The sequence below is a fragment of the Odocoileus virginianus genome, chromosome 25, assembly GCF_023699985.2.
Source record: "Odocoileus virginianus isolate 20LAN1187 ecotype Illinois chromosome 25, Ovbor_1.2, whole genome shotgun sequence".
Classification (NCBI taxonomy): Eukaryota; Metazoa; Chordata; class Mammalia; order Artiodactyla; family Cervidae; genus Odocoileus; species Odocoileus virginianus.
The window spans coordinates 16,885,209-16,902,166 of record NC_069698.1 but is presented as its reverse complement, the minus strand read 5'-3'; the positions used below and the strand labels follow the sequence as shown (position 1 = coordinate 16,902,166).

At 42.3% G+C, this 16,958-nt stretch overlaps 1 protein-coding gene across 1 annotated transcript; it reads left to right on the top strand.

The window, feature by feature from the left end:
- The first annotated feature begins 300 nt into the window (after positions 1-300).
- Positions 301-2,094, top strand: LOC110146846 (heterogeneous nuclear ribonucleoprotein A1-like). The gene has a single exon (XM_020907908.2). The coding sequence runs from the start codon at positions 376-378 to the stop codon at positions 1,336-1,338; it is 963 nt and encodes a 320-aa protein (XP_020763567.2). The 5' UTR covers positions 301-375; the 3' UTR covers positions 1,339-2,094.
- Positions 2,095-16,958: the final 14,864 nt, after the last annotated feature.

Genomic DNA, 16,958 nt, shown 5'->3' with positions numbered 1-16,958 from the left:
GTTAACTGATAATCATGAGTATGATAGCATATGAAAATTTTCGATGGAGTATTAAGGACTAGTTTTATTCTGATTGCTTGTCAAAAGAACTAAGAATCATTTGCTCCAAATTCATGGTGATGGGGTTCAGAACATGATACCCCAAAATACAGCACCTTGGCATGTATTTTAAGGTGAAGAAGCTTAACAAAGAAAAGGTGCTGGAAAGAGTCTCAGGACTCCATCTTCTCCACCACCCCCTCTTGTGACCGGTCCCCTGCCTAATCCCTAAGCCTCCTTATCTATTGAGGAGCTTAAAGAAGAACCTGATGGCTTTCTGCCCGTGGACGCCACCGAGAAAGCATCGTTGAAGACTTCCCCGCCTCCACTGCCGTCATGTCTAAATCAGAGTCTCCCAAAGAGCCCGAACAGCTGCGGAAGCTCTTCATCGGAGGATTGAGCTTTGAAACAACTGATGAGAGTCTGAGGAGCCATTTTGAGCAATGGGGAACTCTCACAGACTGTGTGGTAATGAGGGATCCAAACACCAAGCGCTCCAGAGGCGTCAGGTTTGTCACATACGCCACGGTGGAGGAGGTGGATGCGGCCATGAATGCAAGGCCACACAAGGTGGACGGAAGAGTTGTGGAACCAAAGAGGGCCGTGTCAAGAGAAGATTCTCAAAGACCTGGTGCCCACTTAACTGTGAAAAAGATTTTTGTTGGTGGCATTAAAGAAGACACTGAAGAACATCACCTGAGAGATTATTTTGAACAGTATGGGAAAATTGAAGTAATTGAAATCATGACTGACCGAGGCAGTGGCAAAAAGAGAGGGTTTGCTTTTGTAACCTTTGATGACCATGACTCTGTAGACAAGATTGTCATTCAGAAATACCACACTGTGAATGGCCACAACTGTGAAGTGAGAAAAGCCCTGTCTAAGCAAGAAATGGCTAGTGCTTCATCCAGCCAGAGAGGTCGAAGTGGTTCTGGAAACTTTGGTGGTGGTCGTGGAGGTGGTTTTGGTGGGAATGACAACTTTGGTCGTGGAGGAAACTTCAGTGGTCGAGGTGGCTTTGGTGGCAGCCGTGGTGGTGGCGGATATGGTGGCAGTGGGGATGGATATAATGGATTTGGTAATGACGGAAGCAATTTTGGAGGTGGCGGAAGCTACAATGATTTTGGCAATTACAACAATCAATCTTCAAATTTTGGACCCATGAAAGGAGGAAACTTTGGAGGCAGAAGTTCTGGCCCCTATGGTGGTGGAGGCCAATACTTTGCCAAACCACGAAACCAAGGTGGCTATGGTGGTTCCAGCAGCAGCAGCAGCTATGGCAGTGGCAGAAGGTTTTAATTACTGCCAGGAAACAAAGCTTAGCAGGAGAGGAGAGCCAGAGAAGTGACAGGGAAGCTACAGGTTACAACAGATTTGTGAACTCAGCCAAGCACAGTGGTGGCAGGGCCTAGCTGCTACAAAGAAGACATGTTTTAGACAATACTCATGTGTATGGGCAAAAAACTCGAGGACTGTACTTGTGACTAATTGTATAACAGGTTATTTTAGTTTCTGTTCTGTGGAAAGTGTAAAGCATTCCAACAAAGGGTTTTAATGTAGATTTTTTTTTTTGCACCCATGCTGTTGATTGCTAAATGTAATAGTCTGATCATGACGCTGAATAAATGTCTTTTTTTTTTTTTAATGTGCTGTGTAAAGTTAGTCTACTCTGAAGCCATTTTGGTAAACTACCCCAACAGTGTGAAGTTAGAATTCCTTCAGGGTGATGCCAGGTTCCATTTGAAATTTATTTACAACCTGCTTGGTGGAGAAGCTGTTGTCTTCAGAACCTTGGTGTAGTTGAACTGACAGTTACTGTGTTGTGACCTGGAGTTCACCATTAAAAGGGTCACCCATGCAAAGTCATGGAGGTTTTTTTTTTTTTTTTTTGGTTATTAATGATTGTTGGCACATCCTATGCAATATATCTAAATTGAATTATGGTACCAGATAAAAGTTATAGATGGGAATGAAGCTTGTGTATCATCCATTATCATGTGTAATCAATAAAAGATTTAATACCCTCTTGAAAAAAAAAAAAAAAAAAAAGAAGAACCTGATGAAGGCTTCTGTTTCCCTCAGTTTATTACTCTTAACCCCTGCCCTTTTGTCCTATGACATTTCCCCATCATTTCCTGCCCTTTGTCAAACGTAATATAAAAATTTGCAAGGTAAATAATTTCTTCAGGTCTTCTCTTACTTATGAAGGCTTCCGTGTCATGTAAAACATATTAAATAAATTCATATGCTTTCTCATGTTAATCTGTCTTTGTCACTTTACTTTTCAGCCCATCCAAGTGTCCTAAGAGAGCAGAGGAAAAGTTTTTCTCCCTGATATCAGCTCCTGCTTCCGTGCTGAGTTGAGGTTGTTCTAGGGGCGTGGCCCTCCCTGTATACACGAAGGGAAGTCTTGAAATTCCATGCGTGCAGAGTAATCTCTGTGTTTTGCTGATTGTCATTTCTGTTATATTTCCAGACCTTCGGGAGAAGGCAGAAGTTTTGAGTCATGTCTAGCATGGTGCCTCATGAGGCTTAAGAAATCTTGTTCGAGATGTTAAAGGGAGATCAACACAGACACTGCCATATCGTACTCATACAATTTAAGTTTGTGGTTCCTTCTTGAGTCCCATGTTCCGAATCACAAATGATGTCTTTGTTCATTCAGGTCCTTTACTGATGCTGTTCATCTCCCATCACATGTACATACATGTCCAAGAAGCTCTTGGAGAGAAGCTACCCTAATAAAAAAGAACACTCTCTTTGAAATGAGTCAGATGTTTCGTAGGCATTTGACTTCTGAATGCTGGTTTCATCTTCTGTGAAATGGAGATGGTAATGCTGTCTTTACAGGTTACTACATGGTCTAGAAGTTGGAGTCCTCTAAGCAGGTAGACTCTTCCCAGTCCTTCACCCTTTCTCTTGGCTGGACTTCATTCACAGTGGTCTGGCTCCCCTGGGTACTTGCTGGTGGCCACACACACAGTGTCTGGCATGCTGGCCTTTGTGTGCAGTCCCAAATGTGTCCAGCTTAACAGCTACTCTCATTTGTGTTCTGAGGTCAGGCATCCCCAGACCCTGTGTTTTCAATTAGTGTTTTAAGCTATGTTGCATCAGTATATATAACTTGAAGTTCTCTCTACCAGAGGCTCCAGAAGTAGACCTATAACTTGTCATTCATTCATCGGGTGGAGAGGGAGGTGGGAGGGGGGATCGGGATGGGGAATACATGTAAATCCATGGCTAATTCATGTCAATCAATGACAAAAACCACTACAATATTGTAAAGTAATTAGCCTCCAACTAATAAAAATAGATGGAAAAAAAAAAGATTGACTTACAGTTTGCCACCTACTCCTTTCCATTTCAACCCTATTCCACACTGTGCACTTTTTCTTTTTCTCACGTATTCTCAGCATACCACGTAATTTATTAATTTTTATTGCTTCTCCATCATTTTCATTTTTTCCAGCTTTTTTTAAAATTGGAGGATAATTGCTTTACAGTATTACATTGGCATCTACCATGCATCAGCGTGAATCAGCCAGAGTTATATACATGTCCTCTCACTACTGAACTCCCCTAACATCTCCCATCCACCCCACCCCCTTGGTTGTCACAGAGCATTGGGTTGTTCTCCCTCTGTCAAATTCCCACCTGCTATCTATTTTACATATGGTAATCCTTCTCCATCAGAGGGCAGACAGACTGGAAATGACAATCACAGAAAACTAACCAATCTGATCACATGGACCGCAGCCTTGTCTAACTCAGTGAAGCTATGAGTCATGCCATGTAGGGCTACCCAAGATGGACGGGCCATGGTGGAGAGTTCTGACAAAATGTGGTCCACTGGAAAAGGGAATGGCAAACCACTTCAGTATCCCTGACTTGAGAACCTGTGAACAGTATGAAAAGGCAAAAAGATAGGACACTGAAAGATGAACTCCCCAGGTTGGTAGATGCCCAGTATGCTACTGGAGATCAGTGGAGAAGTAACTCCAGAAAGAATGAAGGGATGGAGCCAAAGCAAAAACAACACCCAGGTGTGGATGTGACTGGTGATGGGAGCCAGATTCGATGCTATAAAGAGCAACATTGCATAAGAACCAGGAATGTTAGGTCCGTGAATCAAATTGGAAGTGGTCAAACAGGAGATGGCAAGAGTGAATGTCAATATTTTAGGAATCAGTGAACTAAGATGGACTGGAATGGGTGAATTTAACTCAGATGACCATTATATCTACTACTGTGGGCAAGAATCCCTTAGAAGAAATGGAGTAGCCACCATGGTCAACAAAAGAGTCCAAAACACAGACTTGGATGTAATCTCAAAAATGACAGAATGATCTCTGTTCATTTCCAAGGCAAACCATTCCATATCAGAGTAATCCAAGTCTATGCGCCAACCAGTAATGCTGAAGAAGCTGAAGTTGACCAGTTCTATGAAGACCTACAAGACCTTTTAGAACTAACACCCAAAAAAGATGTCCTTTCATTATAGGGGACTGGAATGCAAAAGTAGGAAGTCAAGAAATACCTGGAGTAACAGACAAATTTGGCCTTGGAGTACAGAATGAAGCAGGGCAAAGGCTAATAGAGTTTTGCCAAGAGAACGCACTGGTCATAGGAAATACCCTTTTCCAACAACACAAAAGAAGACTACATATGGTCATCACCAGATGGTCAATACCAAAATCAGATTGATTATATTCTTTGCAACCAAAGATGGTAAAGCTCTATACAGTCAGCAAAAACAAGACCGGGAGCTGACTGTGGCTCATATCATGAACTCCTTATTGCCAAATTCAGACTTAAATGGAAGAAACTAGGGAAACCCATTAGATCACTCAGTTATGATCTAAATCAAATCCTTTATGATTATACAGTGGAAGTGAAAAATAGATTCAAGGGATTAGATCTGATAGAGTACCTGAAGAACTATGGACAGAGGTTCATGACATTGTACAGGAGACAGGGATCAAGAGCATCCCCAAGAAAAAGAAATGCAAAAAAGCAAAATGGCTGTCTGAGGAGGCTTTAAACAAATAGCTGTGAAAAGAAGAGAAGTGAAAAGCAAAGGAGAAAAGGAAAGAATAACTCACTTGAATGCAGAGTTCCAAAGAATAGCAAAGAGAGATAAGAAAGCCTTCCTCAGCGATCAGTGCAAAGAAATAGAGCAAAACAATAGAATGGGAAGGACGAGATCTCTCCAAGAAAATGAGAGATACCAAGGAAACATTTCATGCAAAGATGGACTCAATAAAGGACAAAAATGGTATGGATCTAACAGAAGCAAAAGATATTAAGAAGAGGTGGCGAGAATACACAGAAGAACTGTACAAAAAAGATCTTCCTGACCCAGATAATCACAATGGTGTGATCCCTCACCTAGAGCCAGACATCTTGGAATGTGAAGTCAACTGGGCCTTAGGAAGCATCAGTATGAACAAAGCTAGTGGAGGTGATGGAATTCCAGTTGAGCTGTTTCAAATCCTGAAAGATGATGCTGTGAAAGTGCTGCACTCAATATGCCAGCAAATTTGGAAAACTCAGCAGTGGCCACAGGACTGGAAAAGGTCAGTTGCAGGGATTATACAAAGCTTCCTAGAGTCCCCTAAGATAAATGCATAGATTCTCTGTAGTAACAATTCTTAAGGTTTTAATTAACTAGCTAGTCAGCTAACTGCTTCCCAGTGGAACAGAAGGTAGGGAAGTTTGGATGCTAGAAGTAGATCAGGGATAATGAATGACCCTGAGAGAAGAAAGAGATACACTGAAGTCATGATTTTAAGATGTGATAAATATTCTATCATTTCACAAATTCTCCACCAAGTCTGGCCTTCAAAGAAAGGTGCGTCTCTTTAAAAGTAAGTGTAGCATCTTACAATAGCTTCCTTTTTTTCTCTCCTGGATTTGCTTCTCTAATATTTCATCTTAAAAATGGTTATATCTTGAAATTCCCTGTCAGCCTAGTGGTTAGAACTCTGTGCTTTCACTCCTGAGGATCTGGGTTTAAACCTGGTTGGGGAATTAAGATCCTGCATGCTAGTGGAGTGAAGAACATTAAAAGATCCCTGACCTGAACTTTCTCCACATGCAGTCTCCCTGTTACAATGCCTCTCTATCAGTCCAAAATAGGATTAAATGTAATTAAAGTAATTCTCCCAGTGGAGAATCTAGGTATATGTTCTACTTGTTTAATATGTTTACATGAGATTTAGACACAAAACTATGTCTGTGAAACAGGTGCAAGCTTAAAATCTAACCAATGAGCACTTAAAAATGACAGTCTAATTTCCCCAAATATATGAACCATCCCTTACTGCCATTTTTTGTGCTCAATACTCCGATTGTCCTTTGTGTTTTTAAATTCTTTTGCTGACTTATTTCCTCTGTCAGTTTTCCACAGTCAGCATCCTTTAAAATTGGCTTAGAATTTTGCTACAGAAAATGCTGAAAAATCCCTTGCTGATTGTATATGGCACGTACCCTACATAAAATATACCATATCCATTTTCTTTTTGAACAGTGCCTCTTACAAACATGAGATTAAAATAGAATTGGGAAAACCACCTAGAAATAAGCAAATGGTTGTAATAGAATGTATAATAGACTGCTTTCTATGGCCACTAACACTGTATAAGGCATTGAACCTAACTCTAAAAATACAGGGACATAAGGATGGAGAAGAGGAGGTTGGGTGTCTGCACAAATAACCAAATGGGGTGGGAGGAAGTGTTCAGCAGGAAACTTAATGAACCAGCAGGGTGTTGTGGCAGCCAATAAAGCTAATGGGCATTAACAGAAAAATTCTGTCTGGAGTCAGGGAGGTGATAGTGTGCTCTGCTCAGACCATTGTTAGGATATTACATTGTATTTTGAAGAGCAAATTATTAAAGGAATAGAAGCAAATGAAGTCAGTACTCAGATAAGAAAATTCAAGATGTTGGAGTATTTAAAATTTGTCATATGAGACATGTATTCAAATATTTAATGATCTCTGTGGATTCAAGGTTTATATTTTCAGTTAAGTTTTCAAAATATGGACCTGAAACCTATGCATGGAAGAAAACAGGCTGAATCAAAAGAATAAGAAGGTAATTAGCTGCTTCAGGAGGTTTGTATTTGCAATTACTGAAGGTGCTCAAACATAGAAAACTGCTTGAGAGAGAATGCACACAGATTTATATAGCACTTATAATATTCCAGGCACTATTCTAGGCATTTCCAAATATTATATTAATATCATGAGTCTTTATAATTTTGTTGTAAAGTAGGAGCTGTTCTGACCTCATGACTGGGGAAGATGCTAATTAATTATCTAAGGCCACTGGTCAGTACAAGCAGGGAATGGTTTTACTCTGATTCAGTGTCTTTTAAAAAAAAAAAATTTTTTGTTTTGGCTTCACCAGGTCTTTGTTGCTTTGCATGACCTTTCTCTTACTGCGTCTAGGAGGGGCTTCCTCGTGGTGGTGGCTTCTCTTGTTGCAGAGCCCAGGCTGTAGGTGCCTGCGCTTCAGTGGTTGCAGCACTGGGGCTCAGCAGTTGCAGCACTGGGGCTCAGCAGGTGCGGCACTGGGGCTCAGCAGTTTCAGCACTGGGGCTCAGCGGTTTCAGCACTGGGGCTCAGCAGGTGCGGCACTGGGGCTCAGCAGTTTCAGCACTGGGGCTCAGCGGTTTCGGCACTGGGGCTCAGCGGTTTCGGCACTGGGGCTCAGCGGTTTCGGCACTGGGGCTCAGCAGGTGCGGCACTGGGGCTCAGCGGTTTCAGCCCTGGGGCTCAGCGGTTTCAGCCCTGGGGCTCAGCAGGTGCGGCACTGGGGCTCAGCGGTTGCGGCACTGGGGCTCAGCGGTTTCAGCCCTGGGGCTCAGCAGTTGCGGCACTGGGGCTCAGCAGTTTCAGCACTGGGGCTCAGCAGTTTCAGCACTGGGGCTCAGCGGTTTCGGCACTGGGGCTCAGCGGTTTCGGCACTGGGGCTCAGCAGGTGCGGCACTGGGGCTCAGCGGTTTCGGCACTGGGGCTCAGCGGTTGCGGCACTGGGGCTCAGCGGTTGCGGCACTGGGGCTCAGCGGTTTCGGCCCTGGGGCTCAGCAGTTGCGGCACTGGGGCTCAGCAGTTTCAGCACTGGGGCTCAGCAGTTTCAGCCCTGGGGCTCAGCGGTTGCGGCCCTGGGGCTCAGCGGTTTCGGCACTGGGGCTCAGCAGTTTCGGCACTGGGGCTCAGCGGTTGCGGCACTGGGGCTCAGCAGTTTCGGCCCTGGGGCTCAGCAGGTGCGGCACTGGGGCTCAGCGGTTGCGGCACTGGGGCTCAGCGGTTTCAGCCCTGGGGCTCAGCAGTTGCGGCACTGGGGCTCAGCAGTTTCAGCACTGGGGCTCAGCGGTTTCAGCACTGGGGCTCAGCGGTTGCGGCCCTGGGGCTCAGCGGTTTCAGCACTGGGGCTCAGCGGTTGCGGCACTGGGGCTCAGCGGTTTCAGCACTGGGGCTCAGCGGTTTCAGCACTGGGGCTCAGCGGTTGCGGCCCTGGGGCTCAGCGGTTTCGGCACTGGGGCTCAGCAGTTTCGGCACTGGGGCTCAGCGGTTGCGGCCCTGGGGCTCAGCGGTTGCGGCACTGGGGCTCAGCGGTTTCGGCACTGGGGCTCAGCGGTTTCGGCACTGGGGCTCAGCGGTTGCAGCCCTGGGGCTCAGCGGTTTCGGCACTGGGGCTCAGCGGTTGCGGCCCTGGGGCTCAGCGGTTTCAGCACTGGGGCTCAGCGGGTGCGGCCCTGGGGCTCAGCGGTTGCGGCTCTTGGAGTCTAGAGCGTAGGCTCAGTGGCTGTGGCACCTGAGCTTCGTTGCCCTGTGGCATGTGGGATTTTCCTGGACCTGGGTCCCACCTGGGTCCTCTGTGTTTGCAGTGCATTCTTATCCACTGTGCCAGCAGGGAAGTCTTAATTTTGCCTTAATCATGTGTGTTCTGCCTCTTCTTTCCTAGGCCCTGTTTGGGCACTGGAGAGGGAAAAAACACACAAATGGATGCCTAATAAAAGTTGGGAAACACATATACCAGATATTAACATTGATTTTTCTGTGTAGGTAGAAATGTGCTGTGTGCTAAGTCGCTTTGGTCGTGTCCGACCCTTTGCGACCCCGTGGCCTGGAGCCCGCCAAGCTCCTCTGTCCATGGAATTCTACAGGCTAGAATATACTGGAGTGGGTTGCCATTTCCCTCTCTAGGGGGACCTTCCTGTAGGTAGAAATGGATCATATTATTTTACATACATTTTCCAAATTTTCTATAGTAAAGACATGTTTAAAATTGTAACTTTAATATTATATATTTGTAAGTAGTATAGTGTCTTTTACTGTACTTATAATAATAAAAGCACAAATTGTTAAAGCTTGAAGAAAGAACTAGAACAAGACTTTGGTCTCCCTTATTTTAGGATCAGTTTTTCTGATACATAGTGTATTCAGCATGGTATGATAGAAAGATAGCTCTAGTGGAAGCCAGGCTCAGGTCCTACTTCTGACACTAACACAGTCTGCACCTCCAAATGAGTCCCTTAGCCAGTTGGGGTTTTGATTTATTTCTTTGTAAAATTCAAGAATTGGATTAATTTCTATCTAGTCCCTTCTGACTTTCCATGATTCTATGTAGTTTTACTGTCTTATCCTAAATGAAAGGCAAATGATTCTAGGGTAGACATGGGAGTACCAGTTTATTAGCCTGCAAAATAAGTAACATGTGAACAAATATCCTCACAATCTGTGTTATTAATTCATTTTCTTAGTGTAGTCAAGCTATGAGAGTATTGTTTTGTAGATCAAAGAAAGTCAAATATTAGCACATTTGTAATGTTTAATGTAATACATGGGAAGACAATAATAATTAACAACCACTCTACTGATTAGTATTGGAATTACTATCACCTGCACAGATATACTTGAGATTCAAATAATTAGCAAATTCTACCATATAGCCTGACCAGCTTTGGAGTTGGAAATTTACATTTTGAATATGAAATCGGAATAAGTAAGGTATCAGAAAAATTAAGCTGTCTAATGATATCAGAATAAAGTAGCCTGAATTATCTATGTACCTACCTGGAGATTCAAACTCTGTTGCTTATAACCATCTCCACCCAACCTTACCAGTTGGACTAGGACTCCCTGAAATCTGTTGATGTGTTGAAGGCTCCCTTTTCTTGCATATTGCACAGTTGCTGCTGCTGCTAAGTTGCTTCAGTCGTGTCTGACTCTGTGTGACCCCAGAGACGGCAGCCCACCAGGCTCCCCTGTCTCTGGGATTTTCCAGGCAAGAATGCTGGAGTGGGTTGCTCTTTCCTTCTGCAATGCATGAAATTGAAAAGTGAAAGTGAAGTTGCTCAGTCGTGTCCGACCCCATGGACTGTAGCCTACTAGGCTCCTCCGTCCATGGGATTTTCCAGGCAAGAGCACTGGCGTGGGGTGCCATTTCCTTCTCCTATTGCACAGTTAGGTTCTGCCAAGATTGAAAACCCTGTGCCTTTCCCTAATCTTTGCTTCCAGACTGGATCCAAATCCCTTTCTCTAGAGCATTGGCTTATTTGAGTGTCTTTGCTTACCTATGTCCTCATCCAGCTTACAGTGAAAAGTCCAAGGACTTTTTTGTTTTACCAATTTCCTGATAGTTCAGGTGGTAAAGAATCCGTCTGCAATGCAGGAGACCCTGGTTAGATTCTTGGTTCGGAAAGATCCTCTGGAGAAGGGATAGGCTATCCACTCCAGTATTCTTGGGCTTTCCTGGTGGCTCAGCTGGTAAAGAATCTACCTGCAATGTGGGAGACCTGGGTTCAGATCCTAGGGTTGGGAAGATCCCCTGGAGAAGGAAAAAGCTACCCACTCCAGTTTTCTGGCCTGGAGAATTCCATGGACTGTATAGTCCATGGGGATCGCAGAGTCAGACACAACTGAGCGACTTTCACTCCCTCACTCAAGAAGGGGATAAATTCACAATAACCCCCAAGTATTGATGGCACTGTGTGCTCCTTCAGTGCAGCGTGAGATTCTCTTGGGCTAGAAGAAGCTATTTTAGAAAAAAAAAAAAAAAATCCTGGCTGAGAATAAACTAAAGTTACCTGTGAAACCAGGCACCTCTACAAAGTTGTTACTAGCAACTTTGCTGCCCAAGAAAAGAAGCAAAGCACCCGCAAATCAGCTTTGTAATTCACAGATGGGCGTTATTAACAATGTGCGCCATCTGGCAGCTTCCCTTTTTTGACTAATTTGTCTTGCTAACTAGGCTCAGTTATGCTTTATGCTGCTGAGGAAGTGCATGTGCTGTCAACATGTATATATAACAAATTTTAAGATTTCACAACCTTAAAATCATTATTTTAAAAGTTTTTTTTCTCTAAGTTTTGACTACTCAGCCCTAGATACTGCTTTGCTTTCATGTGCTGTGTATCTTCAGTTTTTATATATCCTATATTGACAGGGAACTTCTCAGAGATTTTCCTCTTAATCAATATGGAGAAATGTCTTTTGGGCATTGCAGTGGTAAACACTGGAAAATTACAAAAGCCCCAAATTCTGAAAATTCAGAAAAATTATTATATCAGTTATTGTTTGTTTTATAGTTTCAAACTCATGTTCTATGAATTCTGTAAACTTGTAAGGTTGTCTGTATATTTAATATTATTCTATGGTGTTTCTATTCTGAAGATAGCTATCATTAATCTTCCCTTTCTCCCCATTCAATATCTTTTTTATTTTAACTAGGAAAGTGCACATTATGCCATTCTCTGTATACAGTTGCCGTGGAATTGATTAAATACAATTTCAATAACTTTCTCACTATAGCTAGATCTTGCACTCTTTATGAGAGAATATCTTACCTATTGATTATAAGGACAGAAACCCAACTCAAACCAACCCAGACAAAACAGTGAATGTTACTGATTCACCACCAGGTAGAGAAATAAAAAGGAAATGGCAATCAGGTATGACCAGATCCAGGACACAGATGTTATTTTCAGGTCTCTCTCCCTTTTACTACTCAGCTTTTCCTCTCTCTGTGTGTGAGCCTCAGTCTCTCCTATTGTTTTGCAGCTTTCTTCTGCTGGCACCCTCATACCTGTAGGATGCCAGCTTAGCATCTTCAAAGAAAGGCGAACCAACCCTTTCCCCTCAGTTTCCACACTGCAAACCCAGGAGGGGGCTCTGTTGGGATTTGCTTATTCACCTACCTGTGAATGAATCACGAGGCCAGATGGTACTATGCTCCTGTGACTGATCCTGAGCCATTCTTTTGGCTAGAGGATGGGCAATCAGGCAGTATTTATCAACTGAAAATGAGGAAGGCATGGTTGCAGATTAAGCAGACAAATATGGCAGCTACAATGGCTTACCACACTATCCAAGAATAAAGGAACGTGCAATATAGTATTTAACTTTTCATTATGGTAACCAAATATCCTGGATTTTCTAGAACAATCCTGATTTCAAACAGTCTATCCCACTGAGTAACCCCACATTCAAAGTTTGGGATTGGAAAATTATATATCATTCTACTCTCAGGCACAGTGATTGGTTCTCACAAAAGGGAACATTTTGTACTCTTACATGACAATCTAGGTACTTTTTTAAAAAAAGCTTTAATTAAAATGTGCTAGAATATAAACTCAAGGGGAACATGGTCAATAATAGGTGGTAAAGAATATAACAAAATACTTTCACAAAAGAAAAAATAGCTTGAAGTTTGGGGTAAGCCTCCAAATCTTGCCAGCTAATATCGCTTGCCATAAACTTGTGTAACTCTCAACACTGACATTTAGGCTACTGTTTTCCTGGCACTTTTCACAAGCTTATTAACTATGCTTTGAAATTTTGCTTTACAAACTATTACTTTTTAATGAGAGAGCTCATTATTTTTCATTGGAAGTACTTCACTGCCAACTGCTACCATTTTGTAGAACGTAGGCAGACTTCAATTTAAGCAGCAGCATAAGGCTCCATTATGCTTTTCTGTTCATATTGGCCCCAATCCGCCGTCCTTTCCCCTCACTGCCAAAACAAACATTTCTCCCCACCAGGGATACATTTTAACCCTTGGAACTTGAAGCAGCTATCAGGAGTCTACAAATTAATCTGTTCCACCTTTGCTAACAGATGCCACACCGGTGCTAGGCACACACAGGCTGAACTCAGGGGATTTGCAACATTAAGAGTAACTGTGAAAACTATAAGCATTCAAAAGGCACTTATTTAATTCACCAGACTGTGGCATTTTATTAAAAAAAAAAAAAAAATGGAAGCATGAACCCCTTCCTCATTACCCTTCTCAAGTGATTTCTCCTTTGTTGAAAACAGTGCTCATTTTAATAAACCCCCAAAGGAGCACAGCAAACAAATGTGACCAGAAAAACTGCAAGAGGTCATGAACACTAATTATCATCAAATGCCACCAAAATCTTCTGGACCCAAGGGACTTTTCTTAAGTCACTGCCCACAGCACTGCTGCAGTATGTGCCTTGTGTGATGAGTGGGAGAACCAGCGGTCAGATGAGAATAAGATGCAGATGATGGTGTGCCTGTCAGTCCCAGCTACGCAAGAGGCACTGCCAGTGTGGCTGTTTAAAAGTGGCAACATGTTTTGGAAGGGGAACTTAAAGCACAAGGATACTTTTTGCCATCTTAACACCATAAAAGGGAGAGAGTACACCACAGGCTTTTAGGAGTCATGAGAAAGTTGGGGCATGCCGTGTTCTGATTTAAAATCCTTTTAAAGACTGCCCATTTTTTCTTACTCTTTTTCATTTCCTGACGATAGAATAGAAAGCACTCTGTGGTATGCAAGTGACACATCATTTTATGCATCCAAGTGCTTTATTCGCTTAACCATTTTTTCCAGCAATTTAAATAAATCACAGAGATGGAATTAGATTTTCCTGAAGAGCTAGAGAAAGGCAGTGAGAGGCTGAGTCACAGTTAATTTCTACTGAGCTGATAGGAATTTTACTCTCTCCATTTAGGTGATCCTCATGTAGTTTGGAGAGTAATGTCTGGCATCTTATCAGCCTACTATAGAGGCTGCTTAAGCTCCTGACTAATGAGTCTCTGAAATATTTTTAATGAATGATAGAGGGAGGAGTATGAAATGGCCTCATGTTTATTCATTTCCTCCTTGTAATGCTGGCAGATAGATGGACTAAAAGATTGAGCACTTAAATAATTAACTCATTTAAAATGTGAATTATATGCATGATTTGCCTGACATGCTACTTGTGAAGTGGAACACACACTAAAACCTCTCCACACAGCAGTAGAGGTGGGGAGGAGAACAAGGTATTTTAGGTATGGTTAATCTGGGAAAATTTAGAAAAAAGTATGAGACATTAATGGGAATGGAGAAACAGAGGATCATACTCAATTTTCTTGCTCCAAAACAGGGATTTGGTGATAACTTTTGATAAAGGGCCAAGTAGTAAATATTTGAGGCTTTGCAAGCCATATGGCCTCTATTACATCTACTGAGCTCTGCCAGTGTGGTCCCCAGAGGAGCCGTAGACATTTGGTAAATGAATGGGTGTGGTTGTACCTCACTAGAGCATAATGTATTGGCGTTGAATTTTGAATTTCATATACTTCTGAAGTATAACAAAGTTTTCTTCTTCTTTTCTTTTTTGACTTTTGCAACCACTAAAAAACGTAGAAAACATTCTTACAGGCAGGACAAAAATAGTCAGTGGACCCACGGATGGTTGTTTGTGATCCCACTCTAGAAGGCTGTATATGTTTTTCCATTGAGTTATGGAATGAGTGTGTAGGGCTTGAGTAGGACAGAGTGTTATATAATTGTGGGATGCTTGATTGAAATGGTCTTTCAATATTGCCTAGTCCAGCACTCTTACTTTAATAATTATCCTTAGCATTTCTAGTTTACTATTAAGTATGCTAGGACATATATGTCATAGTACAGTACGAAGAGTGGTATATCCCTGGTGATTTCACTTGATTTAGGATCTGCTGCTGGGCTCTGCAAGTCTAATAACATTTATCAGTGGTTTTGATTTTATTAGAGCAGATGAAGCTGGCTCATGTTAACTCAGGATATTGACTTTTTTAAAGCCCTTTTTCACCTTTGCAATTTTATGGAACCTAAGGATCACTTTTTCAGAATTGTTGTTTAAAGGCTTAAAATAAAATACAATATCCAGTCATTGTTGCTAACGAAAAAATATGTTAAAATACAGTTATAAAATTATAAATAATTTGTGCTATGGTAATACATACTTTTTTGTTAACTCAGTAAATAACAGGATCTGGTAGTGATGAACATAAATGCTATTTTATAAATAATACTTCATATCACAATGTGATATGAAAAGATCTGTGATTTGTTTTGGAAATAAAGTCTTGGATACTGTTAAAATCTCACAGGATACTGAAGTATATAAGCCAGAATGCTAATGTAGTAATATTCAAAGAAGAATTACATAAGTATTCAGCAGACCAAGTCTTCATATTGTCTTTGCTGTGTTGTTCTCTCTATGGGCCAAATATATAAGAAGTTAAAACACAGGGAGTTTGCTTTATGAGCAGGAAAGTTGAGCAAAGATAGTTATGATTCAAATAACTTGGTACTCCCATCTCCACAGGTATTGATATAGGCAACAAGAGGATCTGCTTGCATTTCCTTGCTGACCTCTCCCCAGGCAGTACTTAAATGGATACTGCCAGCATTTGCTCTCATGGCAGCTTTTCTGCTTCCTTTAGAAGCAGATACTCTTAATGGCACACTTTCTATATAATGGGTTTTTCTCTGGTTCATCTACATCTTTAGCAAGCCTCCAAACAATTTCTGGGATCCTTCAGTGGGTACCTTGCAGATGCTTCCAAACAAGAACCCCTCCTGTGTTGTACTGCAAAAATGGCTATAAATATCCATCCACATACCCGTCTAGCTACATCCCAACACCCAACACCTCCCCCAACACTGCTTCTCAGCTTGACGGTGTGATTTTCTTTGATCCATGGGCCATGAGCAAAGTGACAGAAGCAGGGCCTCAAAAAGCACTTGCACTTGGGAGCTTGCTCTCATGTTCTTATAGAAACTGGAAAAACCCAATGGGAAAGTGGGGGCTCACCTGTTGGATGATGAAAGACGCATCCCAGACAATGCAGTTCCTGTCTAAACCGCACACGAGTGAACCAAGAGGAATCTGTCCCAGCTGAATCTGTCCCAAATCAGCAGAACCTCCTGCTCTGATGCATAGATTCTGGAGGATGATAAATGTTTACTGTTTTAAGTCACCTTGTTGTATGATGGTTTGCATGTTTGCGTGCATGCTAAGTTGCTTCAGTTGTGTTCAACTCTTTGTGACCCTGTGGATTGTAGCCCACTAGGCCCCTCTGTCCATGGGATTTCCCAGGCAAGAATACTGGAGTGGGTTGCCATGCCCTCCTCCAGGGGATCTTCCCAACCCAGGGATTGAACCCTGGTCTCCTGCACTGCCAGCAGATTCTTTACTACTGAGGCACCTGGGAAGCCCTGTATGATGGTTTGCACTGCAGTAAAAACTAACTCCATGTCATTTACTTTCCTACTTCATCCCTTTCCAGTGATACTATCCTCAAAATTTGTGGAGATTACCATGGTGCTCTGAAAACACTCTGCTGAAGTACTACATTTCTTTCCAGCCTTTGCTTAGCATCTCTCAGTATTACATTTTTTCACCCAGATGTAGAGAAGTTGCCTCAAGCATCCCATGTCTAACGCAGATATTGAGTGCAAATAACTTGCTGGTTTGATTCCAAATCTCATCTCTTCTATTTCAAAGAAGGGATGTGATAGTGTAATAAGCTCTCTCTTAAGTTGCATTTGAATGTAGAAAAATATACCACAGAGAGGAGCCAAGCTTTACTCAAAGAAATAAACTGTTAGTGATGGAATTTCAGG